At 40.2% G+C, this 15048-nt stretch overlaps 1 protein-coding gene across 1 annotated transcript in view; it reads right to left on the bottom strand.

Moving 5' to 3' along the window:
* LOC110445719 (cysteine-rich, acidic integral membrane protein-like) overlaps positions 1-5001 on the bottom strand; it is a 29362-nt gene extending 24361 nt beyond the window's left edge. Inside the window, exons 1-3 of the mRNA XM_021490498.1 lie at positions 4924-5001; positions 3427-3646; positions 1503-1637 (exon numbers count right to left, since the gene is read on the bottom strand). Of these exons, the coding sequence (XP_021346173.1) occupies positions 1503-1637; positions 3427-3646; positions 4924-4938 (370 nt within the window). The 5' untranslated portion in view covers positions 4939-5001. The remainder of the gene's footprint in view (positions 1-1502; positions 1638-3426; positions 3647-4923) is intronic.
* Between the last annotated feature and the right edge of the window lie 10047 nt (positions 5002-15048).

The raw sequence follows: 15048 nt of genomic DNA, 5'->3' as shown, positions 1-15048 counted from the left end.
CGTGTGAAGTAAGCGAAAGAAAAGTGTTGTACCGTGTCAGCTACGAAACGAAAAGTTGCCAAATGGTCAAAAGATAGCGCAAGGAGTACGTTACGGAATCATTATTGCAGGTGGGCAGTATTCAAAGGAGAATATAACTGCCGTAGCAGTAAGTACGGTGCATGTATTCTTCCGGATAGCCGGTTAAGCTGAAATGGAATCGACAGAAATCCTTGCGCTGTTTATGTTATGAATAAATATCTAAAACTATTAAGCTCGCTAGTATCTTTGTCTGAGTTTGAACACAGATGTACTTAGTTTAATATGTGAATGGGCATGTATTGGAGAAAGTTTACTTTGTGTTTCTATAATTATACAGTGGCTTATGCGAAAGGAAGGGATAAGTGACTGGTTCGTTTGATTTTTCCATGATGCCCTCCAAGGGATAACTGTTGTGATGGCCCATGGCGTATTTTCTTGGTCACCGAGATACATAATTTATAATATTTACCGGGTTCAATAAAATGGTATGATTTAGTTATATTGCTGAATTAAACGATTATTTTTGTTTTAACATGCAAGATTTAAATTAGTACTAATATGAATACCCGGCCTCCTCTGCCCCGGCAATATATAAATAAAAAAATCAGAAAGGTTTGTCCCTTGGTTAAGGCAGGGATGTGTACACATCCCTGGTGTGTAGGGAAGGTGTTTTGCCCCGTATCATCTGTACCGGCCACATTCCGGTACTAAATTCTATATATATTTTAATATATCTACTTTATGTTTATGTCGATCATCATTGTTGATATTTAATTGTAAATGTATGACGGGAGAAGGCTGTGATAAATTGTAAAAACTCGTGCCCCATCCCTTGTTTAATTTTATTGGCAACACATTTATGTTTAAAGCTAAATAAAGTTAAATTCTGAATATTGGCAAGTGTGCAATTAACTCCTAATGATGAATAATTACTGTTCAATAAGTTTGAATACGGACTCATATAACTTGGTTTCATAGTGCGGTAATTGTAGAAGTTGCAGTTGCCTAACGGCCCCTCTCTGGGAGCCCCTTTGGAAACCGTTTACTGCCTAGTCAGGTGACGTTATCGGCGCTATTTTTAGCAGGGCTTTCCCGAACAATTCAAGTGGTCAGACTTGACATTTGGAACGGACTATGAATATGGGGATAGCGAGGTAACATTAGTGCATACACTACATACATTCATTCAAAAACAAACTTCTTTTCACGTGATGTCCCTTTAATGTTGATGGACATGCTGACAAAATCAATGGACCATGAAAGGTAGGCCACATCCAGCACTTGATGCGTGGGTTGAGGTGTACTACCTAAGATGATACATCAAGCATTTGATCTTTCAGAGAAACTAACTTAAACACAAAAAATTGATGTTGACACCGTCGCCGGAAAAGAAACACCTATGTCTCGCTTCCACTTCGTGGCGGCGAGACACAAAAAAAGTGATGAAAAAGATGTTTAAAGGTAACTTCAACTTTTCTCACCTGTCGGTTGTAAAGTGGTCGTAGTGGGCGTGGTCGTTGTGGTAGGAATGGTCGTAGTTGTGGTGGGCGTGGTTGTAGTTGTGGGCGTGGTCGTGGTAGTGGTCGTTGTCGTTGTGGTAGTTGGAATTTCAGGATCTACGGTTGAGTAAAATAATGAGTCCTACATAGTAACTCAGATACACTAACGTTAGCGCTTGGCTTAGTCCTTACCATATGACTTATGATCCTGGAAATGTTCACAATAGCATATAAAACATTTGAAAAGTTTGTTTTATCAAATAACAAAAGTATAGGAAAGCGACAACAAGTAACATGACCTTTGACATAAAATTGTGACGTTAAAGGGATATCCTTGTCACAAAACCCTTCATGATCATATTGTTTGATATTACTTATGAACAACATGTCGAGAAATTGACAAGAGACAATGTTTCCTTGGCGTTTTTAATCAGTAATCGAGAAATCCTTAACTGTACAGCCGTACGTGTTAGCGGCAGCTGTCGGAACAAAAATGTCTTTCCAGCCGAAGAGTGAAGGTAACTTTTCGCATAAGTACATACATTTATTCTAAATCAAATAATCTTCCAACAGCATCTCAAACATCGTTATAAATGAGTAATCTATTTTACGTTTAAACCTATTGACTTCGTACTTTCTGCGGTTTGAAATCGTCCCTGTGACACCTCTAAGTGCGGCTAATTAAACCTGTTCGTTTTTTATTTGAATCCAAATGTGAACAGAAATATCTGATCAGAGGTACCAGCGATGATGTTATCAAGAACTATCAAATCGTTCTAGACCATCACTGGAGAAACCAACAGATACTCTATAATTATAGAGAACCAATTTTATTATCCACCCGTAGTTAAATATATGAACTGAATATACTTTCTGATAATTAATAATCAAATAAATATTGTAAACGCTAATTACTCAAATTTGGAAATTATGTATCATTTTACTTTTTCACCTTAATTAATGTTATTCAATTGTCCATGCTCGTCAGAATTTGTTAAAACCGTATTGAGCTGACAGCAGAGGCTTTTCTGTAAGTCCTACAGTCAGAATAGAATCTGTGTATCTGTGTATATATTATGATACTTTTGATTCTTACTTGCAATGTTTTGTGTAAATTCAAGAATGTGTTATGTGTGAACTCCGACTCAACTGATACTGTTGTCGGTCGACAGCGTAGTGCTGTACATGTTTACTTCTCACTGAAAGGCCCGGATATTGCCCTATTTCGGTCGAAGCTATTTTTACCACCGGTTTTCCCAAAAGATGAAACTGACCACACTGGACGTTGGCTTTAGGTCATGTCATTATCAACTACGTAAAATTTCGTCAGAAGATATATATTTTCAGTATCGACTCGATTTTCAGGTTGTCATTTGACTTAATAGTCCCTTTAACCTCTAAGTTATAACTGTTTTCCAAAGAGCTGTATACATACAGTTTTCGCTTATTTGTACGTGCGATGTCTCGTCAAATTTCCTTTATTAATACATGTATTGAAATAGTTTGTTTCAGGCACCAAACGCATAATAGCATTGATCTCTGTTTGGTTTTTTGACATCCACAGGGTATAATAAAAACATCGCGGCACATATATAAAAAAAAATGTTGACCTTTGACCCTAACGTGTCGCACTGGCCTTCACGCAAACAACCTCAGATAACTTTCCGGTACTCTGTCCAGTGATATTTTCTATATACAGGTACACATACCCTACCATATGACTTATGATCCTGGAAATGTACACACCTGTACGTGTCCATGATCATAAGTCGATGATCCTAGGTGTATGTCTATACATTTATTTTGAAATATTAACAGTAGTGAAGACTTGCCTGTTTTGTTTTAGATATAGAAGAGTTCACATGGCTTGCTTGGACACAGGAATGCCTTGCCTTTGTGTACTTACTCAGGTCTACAGTGGCCTGGATGGAGAAGAAGAACGGTTTGGTGATGTAGAAGAAGTAGGTCTGACCGACGACTAGTTGGTCTCCCCCGACGTATGACAACAAGGTCCCGTTCCGTGGCGAGGAAGCGTAGTTGTAGCTGATTGGACCAGTGGACTGGTCATAGCTCCAGCCGAGAAAGGTGCCGGAACTGAGGAGGAGGGGCGCTCCGACGATGTCCACCTAGGACACAGAGTGTCTATATATAGTCCCGAGTTATAACCTAATACTGTTTGGGAATCAGATTCAGATTTGTTTTATTATCACAAATACCAACTTAAGTGAACTAAGAAATAGCACGTTCATTAATTACTCATAATATATTTATAATTCACATCAGTTGGAAGATGCAGCACAAGGTATACATGTATTATTTTATATCAAATTAACGACGTACTATATAGGACAATACAGACTTCTTAATTCTTAGGTTTGACCAATTCATTATACATGTATATGAAAACTTCAAAACGTCCATTCTTTCACATAAGGACCGATCAAGTAGAACAAATTTTCTGTCGTAAAGTAGTTCTAGACATTCTAAAACATAATGTTTACTCCTCGTCATTTTGTTGTGTGTTACTTTACGTATATTTCCGTTCGTTTCTACCAATATTCTCCTATCTCCCAAATTTTGGTCTGAATTTACTGTCTGTACCCAACTATACGGCATTTTTAACCCATCGCCGTCTGCGATTTAGTAACTAAAGTGCAATTATGCTTTACACATTTTTCAATAATTTTGCACAGTTAAACCTGTCTAATCGGAGAACAGGTCTGCATGGTCCATCAATTTGCTTGCACAGGATATCAGAAAACGCGGGTTTAATTAGTGTTTTTTTTAAAGGGGATCATTGCTGTAGGTCTTATTAGACAGGTTTACAATGAACAATTTGACCATAGAAATATATATATATAAAAAACACCACATGTATCGCTTTATAACCGCCTATATATATTTATATGTTAAGACAAACCAATATATAAGACATAAAATATGTATCTTCAGGGATCCTTAAGAGATATCTCATAGGCTAAATGGCATATTTTTATCTCATGAGAAATGTTTTTAAAAAATAAGTAAGATATCTCACATAATCCTAATTATATGAGATACTCAATTTATGATATCTTAAAATATTGAAATATCATCTCTATCCATTACATATGTATATATTTACAGCTACCTATTGCACTTAAAGCGATTTAACATTCTCTCTGTTGAAGAGATAACTTTAATTGAAATAGAGACGCTACTCTAAAACTTGTGATTTAAAGACCTCTTTATTATATTTAAATAATGAAATTATACTTGGAAATATCTCCATTCTAATTAAAAAATATCTCCAATCTCTTTGCAGTCTCTGTTTGGATGTTAATCTAATGTGAGTGGTTTTTTTTTTACCTAACATCCACATACCAAGCCTCCTTTTTCTGTACCGTGGGGTACATTTACTTACCGTTTGGACACCCATGGCGGCGTCATACTGGAAAGGCTGTTGAAACACCAACGTGTATAGATTTCCGGACGGATCCAATTCCCACAACAGGATTTTACCTGTAAAGCCTGCACCGATGTCCCTATGGTTGTAGAACTGCACTTGTGTCAGGTTAGAAGGAAAAGGCAGGGGGAAGGCGAAGTTAATCCAGGCGGAAGACTCGCTTTGAGGTTCCTGGTAGTAATCATATCCTAGAGAAGTACCCGCCCCTACCGTACCTAGGACAGGCTCTACAAATCAAAAGTTCGGTGTTAGTCCTGTAAAGTTCCCGCCGGCCCGAAGACGTAACGGCACTGGCGGTCCAATGCGTATCGAACCTGGCGACTCAAAAGCAACACGAACCTGGGGCCCAAACGCACAGCGACTCTGGTAGACAACGTGTAACGACTTACTGCGACTCAACACGTTACTGTATTGTATTATGTACCCTGGCCGCCAAACGCATTACTACCCTGACGGCCAAACACATAACTACCCTAACGGGCCAAACGCATACCTACCATGACGGGCCAAACGCATAGCTACCATGACGGCCCAACGCTTTACTACACGTGCGACGCAACACGTATACGTAACGACCCTGGCGGCCGAAGTAGCTCACAACAACAACTCTGGTGGACCAACGCGTAACGACCCTGACGGAACAACGCATAACGACCCAGTTGGCTTTACGCGTAACGCACCCGGCGGCCCAACGCATTACATCCCTAGCGGCCCAAGCCACAATAATGCTCGCGACCCAATGCGTAACGACCCTGGCGGTCCAAGGCACAACAATCCTGGCGACCCAGCGCGAAATGATGGTCTGCATAACTGCCTTGATCAAAGTCACGACCACGATGCAACCCGACGCGTCATGATGTGTTCGGACATTTTGTATACGGGCCGCCAAGTCTTCACCCTTTGCGAGGACTGACAACTTGAAACGCGTCACAAATCTTTAGTCATTTGACATGGTCACGTGATGGTTCTTTTTTCTTTAAGACTTCCGGCTTACCAGTTTTACAGCAAAATAAGTGCAACAACAACACAAACACGTCGGATACACACCGCTACAAACTTCACCATTTTTACGAAAATAAGGAATACAATGAAGAATAATAATGTAACCTGATCAAATAGAAATGGTCGTGCTTTATTTGTATGCAACACATACTTAACACGAGTTCTCAATATATCTTAACCATCTCTGTATCACAGCGGTCTAGCATCCCTAAACATACCTCAACTGTTTTTTTTTATCAAAACAACATTGTAAACTAGAGCAGAAAAAACTTACGTGCGTCCGAACAGTGTAATCCTTGATAAATAAAAATGACAATCAGGGTCACCAAAACGTCTGGTAAGGAACGGCAACCTACAATATAGTAATGACATGTTACATTAAATACATCAATATTGTAATCCTGTATCCCTATCATACTATATATATGATGAGGTAAACACTTCATGGTGTGAATATAGTAGTGATTTAACTATCGTTATGGTGTGAATGTCATTATGATGTGAATACAATAATATTGTGAATATGATAATAAAAGTAATAATAATAATTCGAGGTTCTTATATGCCGCTTTATCAAAACCTAGTTCGTTGGCACGTCCCAAAGTCAAAATCTGGTAGCATAAATGTTTTTTTCTCTTTGAGGTCGGGTTTGGGTATATATGGAAATAGCAATGTGTCTCTCTGGAGAAAGATTTGGAAAGTGGGAGAGGAGCAAATTTTTTTCCACCTGAAGAGGCGGCAAGGGTTTTCATAGATGGACATGGCTGCATGTCGGTCAATTTTTCCAGACAGGATGCAAAGTAACTTGACACAACTTCACAGCGACATCTAAACATGTCCGTACAGGTACAGATAATAGACATTATAGTTCATGTTGCTCACCTTGTCTGTTTGTCATCATTCTGTTTATGAGACGTCTGTCGGAAATCATCACACAGCTTCGGCCCTTATCATACCTGTCGCCATTTTGTATAAATAGTTCACGCGCACGGTAACACGACCCGTGCAAGGTACCCGTATATAACGCAGCGCGCGCGCCCGAACTGTATCCAGTACGTGTGGACGACACACGGAGGTGCAGTTTTAATTCATTAAACTCGAGTAGCTGTTAGTACCGCTATCTCAACATAACTTGTCTACTGATAAAACAGTGTGTGTACTGATATTGTAATAGTTGTAATATATTTTTTCAGACATTTTAATACTTATTAAGTATTTTATCAGACATTGTACAAACTTCAGGAGTATTTTATCAGACATTGTAATACTTATCATTAAGCATTTTATTTTGTCAGACATTGTAATACTTATCATTAAGTATTTTGTCAGACATTGTGATACTTATCATTAAGTATTTTATCAGACATTGTACAAACTTCAGAAGTGTTTTGTCTGACATTGTTATACTTATTATTTAGTAATCGTCAGACATTGTGCATAATTATGAAAGTTTTTGTCCAGACATTGTAATACTAACTATGAATTTTGTCAAACAAATACTTATGAATCAAGAAGTAACATAGTTTAAGATATTGCTATCATTTAGAGCGAAATGCATATATGCAAAAACAATAGATTAAAGTGTTCTTGAAAATCCAGAAAAGATTACAATTGATTTTCAGTAAAAAATCAATTCGGGTTCAATGTACAGGAATAAAGATGACATTGGTTATAATAGAAATTGAGATGGCTGTAACAGACACGGAGTTGTAACAGACACGGAGTTGTAAAAGACACGGAGTTGTAACAGACACGGAGTTGTAACGAAGTTGTAACAGACACGTAGTTGTAACGAAGTTGTAACAGACACGGAGTTGTAACAGACACTTAGTTGTAACGAAGTTGTAACAGACACGGAGTTGTAACAGACACAGAGTTGTAACGAAGTTGTAACAGACACGGAGTTGTAACAGACACGTAGTTGTAACAGACACGGAGTTGTAACGAAGTTGTAACAGACACGGAGTTGTAACAGACACGTAGTTGTAACGAAGTTGTAACAGACACGTAATTGTAACGAAGTTGTAACAGACACGGAGTTGTAACAGACACGTAGTTGTAACAGACACGGAGTTGTAACAGACACGTAATTGTAACGAAGTCGTAACAGACACGGAGTTGTAACAGACATGTAGTTGTAACGAAGTTTTAACAGACACGGAGTTCTAACAGACACGTAGTTGTAACGAAGTTGTAACAGACACGGAGTTGTAACACAAACGGAGTTGTAACACACACGGAGTGGTAACGGACACGAAGTTGTAACAGATACGGAGTTGTAACGAAGTTGTAACGGACAGGTAGTTGTAACGGATACGGAGTTGTAACAGACAAGCAGTTGTAACAGACTCGGAGTTGTTACACACACTAAATTGTAACAGACACGGAGTTGTAACAGACACGGAGTTGTAACGAACACGGAGTTGTAACGAACAAGGAGTTGTAACGGGCACGGAGTTGTAACGGGCACGGAGTTGTAACAGACACGGAGTTGTAACAGACACGGAGTTGTAACGAACACGGAGTTGTAACGAACAAGGAGTTGTAACGGACACGGAGTTGTAACGGACACGGAGTTGTAACGAACACGGAGTTGTAACGGGCACGGAGTTGTAACAGACACGAAGTTGTAACGAACACGGAGTTGTAACGGACACGGAATTGTAACACACACGGAGTTGTAACAGACACGGAGTTGTAACAGACACAGAGTTGTGACGTAAACGGAGTTTAACGGACACGGAGTTATAACAGACACGGAGTTGTAACGGGCACGGAGTTGTAACAGACACGAAGTTGTAACGAACACGGAGTTGTAACGGACACGAAGTTGTAACAGACACGGAGTTGTAACACACACGGAGTTGTAGCAGACACAGAGTTGTAAAGGACACGGAGTTGTAACGGACATGGAGTTGTAACACACACGGAGTTGTAACGTAAACGTAGTTTAACGGACACGGAGTTATAACAGACACGGAGTTGTAACGGACACGGAGTTGTAACGGACACGGAGTTGTAACAGACACGGAGTTGTAACAGGCACGGAGTTGTAACGGACACGGAGTTGTAACAGACACGGAGTTGTAACAGACACGGAGTTGTAACAGACACGGCGTTGTAACGGACACGGGGTTGTAGCGGACATTGGGTTGGTTTAGTTTAGTTTAATCAGTATTCTATTTAATAAATAGGACAGGTTATTACAGGAAGGATTAGAAAACAAGCTTGAAGCGTATATTAACTCTTCTGGATGGAGTTGATTGTAACAATGATTGCGTCGGTTGTAACAGAGAGCGCTATACTGTAGATATATATATCCAGGTTGGATGGCCGAGATCTTGACACATATTTATTGTATAGTTGAAACCCATGCAACAATTATTTCATGACTGTGTTTTTCGCTTTTTACTGTGTTTAATTATGGGTGTTTTTTTGTTAAATCGCTTTCGACTGTGTTAACCCACGGTCTAATTGTTCCAACCACTTTCTACGCTTTTTACTGTTCTACATTCTAACTGTTTATCTATTGTTTTAACAGTTTTCTATAGCGTTTAACCGCTGCTTACTATGTTTAACCTCTGGTGACTACTGTGTTTATCTGCTATATACTATTTTAACTTCTATCTACTGTGTTTAACCGCTTTCTACTATTTTAAACTGTAACTACTTTCTACAAAATGTGTTAATCACCGCCCCTGCAGGTCGGGGATCAAGAGAGGAATTTACACGATGAATCCGTAAGAGGCGACTAATGTGGGAACCAATTTTAGAAGTTTCTTCTGTGATCTCTATTGGGGATAAAAACGCGGCTGATCATATAAGCCTGCTACAACAAATATTGCTACATCGCACATATTATTCTTTTCTCTCCTTTCTAACTAAGTTTTCGTTTATCAAAACCTTACTTAAGTATTGATGTTTGACAAGGCAAGGCATAGTATGGGTTTCTACACCCTAGACGAGACAAACTCAAAGGCCAGTTCAAGAAAGTACTGGTCTCTGCTTGACGTTTAGCTATACATTGATGGCGGTAGTGGCAGGTTTGGCAATGTCAGTATAATGGGACCCGGTGGACTGTTGTGGCAGGTTAGACAATGTCAGTATAATGGGACCCAGTGGACTGTTGTGACAGGTTAGACAATGTCAGTATAATGTGACCGATTGGACTGTTGTGCCAGGTTAGACAATGTCAGTATGATGGGACCCAGTGGACTGTTGTGGCAGGTTTGGCAATGTCAGTATAATAGGACCCAGTGGACTGTTTTGACAGGTTAGACAATGTCAGTATAATGGGACCGAGTGGACTGTTGTGACAGGTAAGACAATGTCCGTATAATGTGACCGATTGGACTGTTGTGACAGGTTAGACAATGTCAGTATGATGGGACCCAGTGGACTGTTGTGGCGGGTTTGGCAATGTCAGTATAATAGGACCCAGTGGACTGTTGTGACAGGTTAGACAATGTCAGTATAATGGGACCGAGTGGACTGTTGTGACAGGTTAGACAATGTCCGTATAATGTGACCGATTGGACTGTTGTGACAGGTTAGAGACCGTCAGGTAAGACATTGTCAGTATGAAGGGAATGGGTGGACTGTTGTGACAGGTTAGACAATGTCAGTATAAAGTGACCTGGTGGACTTTTGTGACAGGTTAGACATTGTCAGTATAATGGGACCCGGCGGACTGTTGTGACAGGTCAGACTGTCAGTATAATGGTACCCAGTGGACTGTTGTGACAGGTTAGACAATGTCAGTATAATGGGACCCGGTGGACTGTTGTGACAGGTTAGACTGTCAGTATAAAGGGACCGAGTGGATTGTTGTGACAGGTTAGACTGTCAGTATAATGGGACCGGGAGGACTGTTTTGACAGGTTAGACAATGTCAGTATAATGGGACCCAGTGGACTGTTGTGACAGGTTTGACAATGTCAGTATAATGGGACCCGGTGGACTGTTGTGACAGGTTAGACTGTCAGTATAAAGGGACCGAGTGGATTGTTGTGACAGGTTAGACTGTCAGTATAATGGGACCGGGAGGACTGTTGTGACAGGTTAGACAATGTCAGTATAAAGGGACTGGGTGGACTGTTGTGACAGGTTAGACAATGTCAGTATAAAGGGACCCGGTGGACTATTGTGACAGGTTAGACAATGTCAGTATAATGGGACCCAGTGGACTATTGTGACAGGTTAGACAATGTCAGTTTATGGGACCCAGTGGACTGTTGTGACAGGTTAGACAATGTCAGTATAATGGGACCGGTTGGACTCTTGTGACAGGTTAGACAATCTCAGTATAATGGGACCGGGAGGACTGTTGTGACAGGTGAGACTGTCAGTATAATGGGACCCAGTGAACTATTGTGACAGGTTAGAAAATGTCAGGATAATGGGACCGGTTGGACTGGTGTGACAGGGTAGACAATGTCAGTTTATGGGGCCCAGTGGACTATTGTGACAGGTTAGAGAATGTCAGTATAATGGGATCCAGTGGACTGATGTGACCCGTATAATGGGACCCGGTGGACTATTGTGACAGGGTAGACAATGTCAGTATACTGGGACCCAGTGGACTGCTGTGACAGGTTAGACAATGTCAGTATAATGGGACCCAGTGGACTGATGTGACAGGTTAGACAATGCCAGTATAATGGGACCCAGTGGACTGTTGTGACAGGTTAGACAATGTCAGTATAACGGGATCGAGTGGACTGATGTGACAGGTTAGACAATGTCAGTATAATGGGACCCAGTGGACTGATGTGACAGCTTAGACAATGCCAGTATAATGGGACCCAGTGGACTGTGGGGACAGGTTAGACAATGTCAGTATAACGGGACCCAGTGGACTGATGTGACAGGTTAGACAATGCCAGTATAATGGGACCGGTTGGACTGTTGTGACAGGTTAGGCAATGTCAGTATAACGGGATCGAGTGGACTGTTGTAACAGGTTAGACAATGTCAGTATAATGGGACCCAGTGGACTGATGTGACAGGGTAGACAATGCCAGTATAATGGGACCCAGTGGACTGTGGGGACAGGTTAGACAATGTCAGTATAACGGGACCGAGTGGACTGATGTGACAGGTTAGACAACGTCAGTATAATGGGACCGGTTGGACTGTTGTGACAGGTTAGACAATATCAGTATAACGGGATCGAGTGGACTACCGTACTACCATGTTATCGCTATGATATCTCACTCAATAGCACTTTAAATTGGTCCCATCATCTGTGGACACCGTCCTTAACTGATCGTTGAATTAAATATAAATGCCATGTACGTATACTTGCATAATGTACGTACACGTGAACATATACCCAACCTATACCTGTACTTATACATGTGTGCGATCCGGGTAGATGAATAGGTGCTGATTATCTAAAGNGGTGGGGGGGGCAGGAGTGGAGGAGGAGGGGTTGGGGAGGAAGGGACAGTGCATGAGTAGCTCAAGTTTGGTCGTGAGTGCAGATGGACTTAGCATGATATAACTTCACAGCGACGGACAAAGTCGTCCCTACAGGAATTATATGACAAACGATCGGCCTCACTGGGTACCTTTTGTAAGAGCTGATTTGCATGTTGCTCACCTTGTTTTTCCGCCATCACTTTATTTTTCACACCTCTGTGTCGGGTATGATGACAAAGCTTCCAATATGGTGGCTGATATATGACATTTCGTCTTTTCGCTTTGTCGCCCGCGAAATAACGCCAAGCGAAATAACGAAATAACGAAATAACGCCAAAGCGAAAAGACGAAATAAAGCCAAAGCGCCAAAGCTAAATAACGAAATAACGCCAAAGCGAACAGACGAAATAACGCCAAAGCGCCAAAGGGAAATAACGAAATAACGCCAAACCGAAGTGAAAATATTCTTTTCGTCTTTTCGCTTTGGCGCATTGGCGTTATTTCGTCTTTTCGCTTTGGCGCTTTGGCGTTATTTCGTCTTTTCGCTTTGTTGCCTTCAGGTTTTGGATATTTAAGAAACGCTTTCTCCGTGATTATGATTCCCCAATGACTTTGTTAGTGAAATGGAAATTAAAAGCACAAATGTGACTTATGTTTCAGCATTTTAGGAAACATTTTACAATTATTAATATGTTTATCATTGTTAAATTAAAGAAAACAAATAAATTCTTGTGTCCTTCTGTTCGTCCATCCGCCTGTCTGTCTTCTGTAAGTATGCTGTATGTATTCCAACCAACAGAATATATTATTGTTATTGGCTGAACAATAAGAAGCATGTACGTGATTACTTTTGTTTGTTTGTTTGATTTTGTTTAACGTCCTATTAACAGCTAAGGTCATTTAAGGACGGCCTCCCCTGTGTGCAAGATGCATGCGTGTAGTGTATGTGTGTGTATTTTGGGAGGCTGCGATATGTTCGTGTTTGTCTCCTTGTGATAGGGCGGAACTGATGCCGACTTTATAGTGCTACCTCACTGAAACATACTGCCGAAGACACCCAGCAGGACGCCCCACCCGGTCACATTATAATGACAACGGGTGAACCAGTCGTCCCACTCCTACAGACCCGTACACGTTCGCCGTTCCACTTTCAGCGTACCGTTTACGTAGCATTTCCGTACCGTTTGCGTAGCACTTGCGTATCACTTGCGTAGCATTTCCGTAGTACTTCCGTATCATTACCGTAGCATTTCCGTAGCACTTGCGTAGCGTTTCCGTAGCACTTCCGTATCGTTTCCGTAGCACTTGCGTCTACATCTTTCCATTTAAAAAGCGTTTGTGAAACGTTCGGTCGAAAATTTTACGGAATATATATTTGTCGAAACGAATTGTAAAAAAACCCCATTATGAACCGCATTACGTGAAAATTAGTCCAACCATCATAATAGTCTGAAGGAAAAAACCCCACAAAAATGACGGTTTAAACATACATGGACGTAACAGCCCTCCACCCATGGGCCTACTGTGTGTTCCCCACACCAGCATCTAGGCCTTAGGGGTAATTTAAATAACAGGCATACAGCTGGCCATGTGGTAATGACCTGTCACTTGTTTAAGGTATAAACAATTTTAGTGTCCGTTATAAAGGTTGTTAGGGCAACATGACCACCCGCTGACAGATACATTTCGTTCAATATGATATCTATATCCCTGAGAATCTAGGCAGTGATAATGCATTGACCATTCACCTGTGGTCACATTGGATTCTGATGTGCTGTACCTGATCAAGGTCACATTCTGTGATTTCAAGTCAATTATGTCCATGTCAATTAATCCAGTTCATTGTCTATCCGTATACAGGTAAATCAGTTCAAGGTAAAAACCTACAGGTAAGATACTTTGACTGTCCCTCGATCACGAAATGACATNAAAAAATAGAATATTCTGAAAAGCAATTTTTTATAGATATATTTACGATCATTTTGATCTACAAAACTACCTGCGTAAACCCATACAAAAAGAATATCTGAAAGAAATCAAAAAAAATATCTCCTCATAACTTAAAATTAGAAAAAGGGCGATATCAAAACATTGTATCGTCGAGTGTGTAATGTTTGTAATTAAGATGATGTTGAAGATCATGTCATTCTGATTTGCGAGCAATTGTTTTGAAAACTTATATTAAAAAGCAAGCATATTTAAATTGAAAGGATTATTGAGTGTAAAAAAATCAAAAGAAATAACGAACTTAGGGAAATATATAAAATTTGCAAATTCGAGAGGAACCTAATTATTATAAATAGGTAAAGTTGCACTTGTAGTTGTATTGTGAGTGTGTGTAATGTCGTGTTATGTTATTTTGTATTTTGCACAGTTAATATCACAAATTTTGACTCAAAGTAATAAAGAACTTGAACTTGAACCAGGCGATGAGGATACGTACATGCATGACAAAATATGAAATATTGTAGTACTTACACTTACATGTATGGAGCACAGACAAACAAAATGTTATGTAGTTTTGCCACTCATCTATTGTGGTAACGTTTTCATGTGGAACTAGAGACAAGAGATTGTGAGCATCCTCACATAGATATGCATGTATACACCCCCACCCCCCCCCACCCCCCCCAAGTGAAAAATGTTAAAGCTATTAAA

Source organism: Mizuhopecten yessoensis, unplaced genomic scaffold (genome assembly GCF_002113885.1).
Source record: "Mizuhopecten yessoensis strain PY_sf001 unplaced genomic scaffold, ASM211388v2 scaffold2329, whole genome shotgun sequence".
In the NCBI taxonomy this organism is placed as follows: Eukaryota; Metazoa; Mollusca; class Bivalvia; order Pectinida; family Pectinidae; genus Mizuhopecten; species Mizuhopecten yessoensis.
The sequence above is the reverse complement of the archived record's forward strand: the minus strand, read 5'-3'. Positions and strand labels throughout refer to the sequence as shown.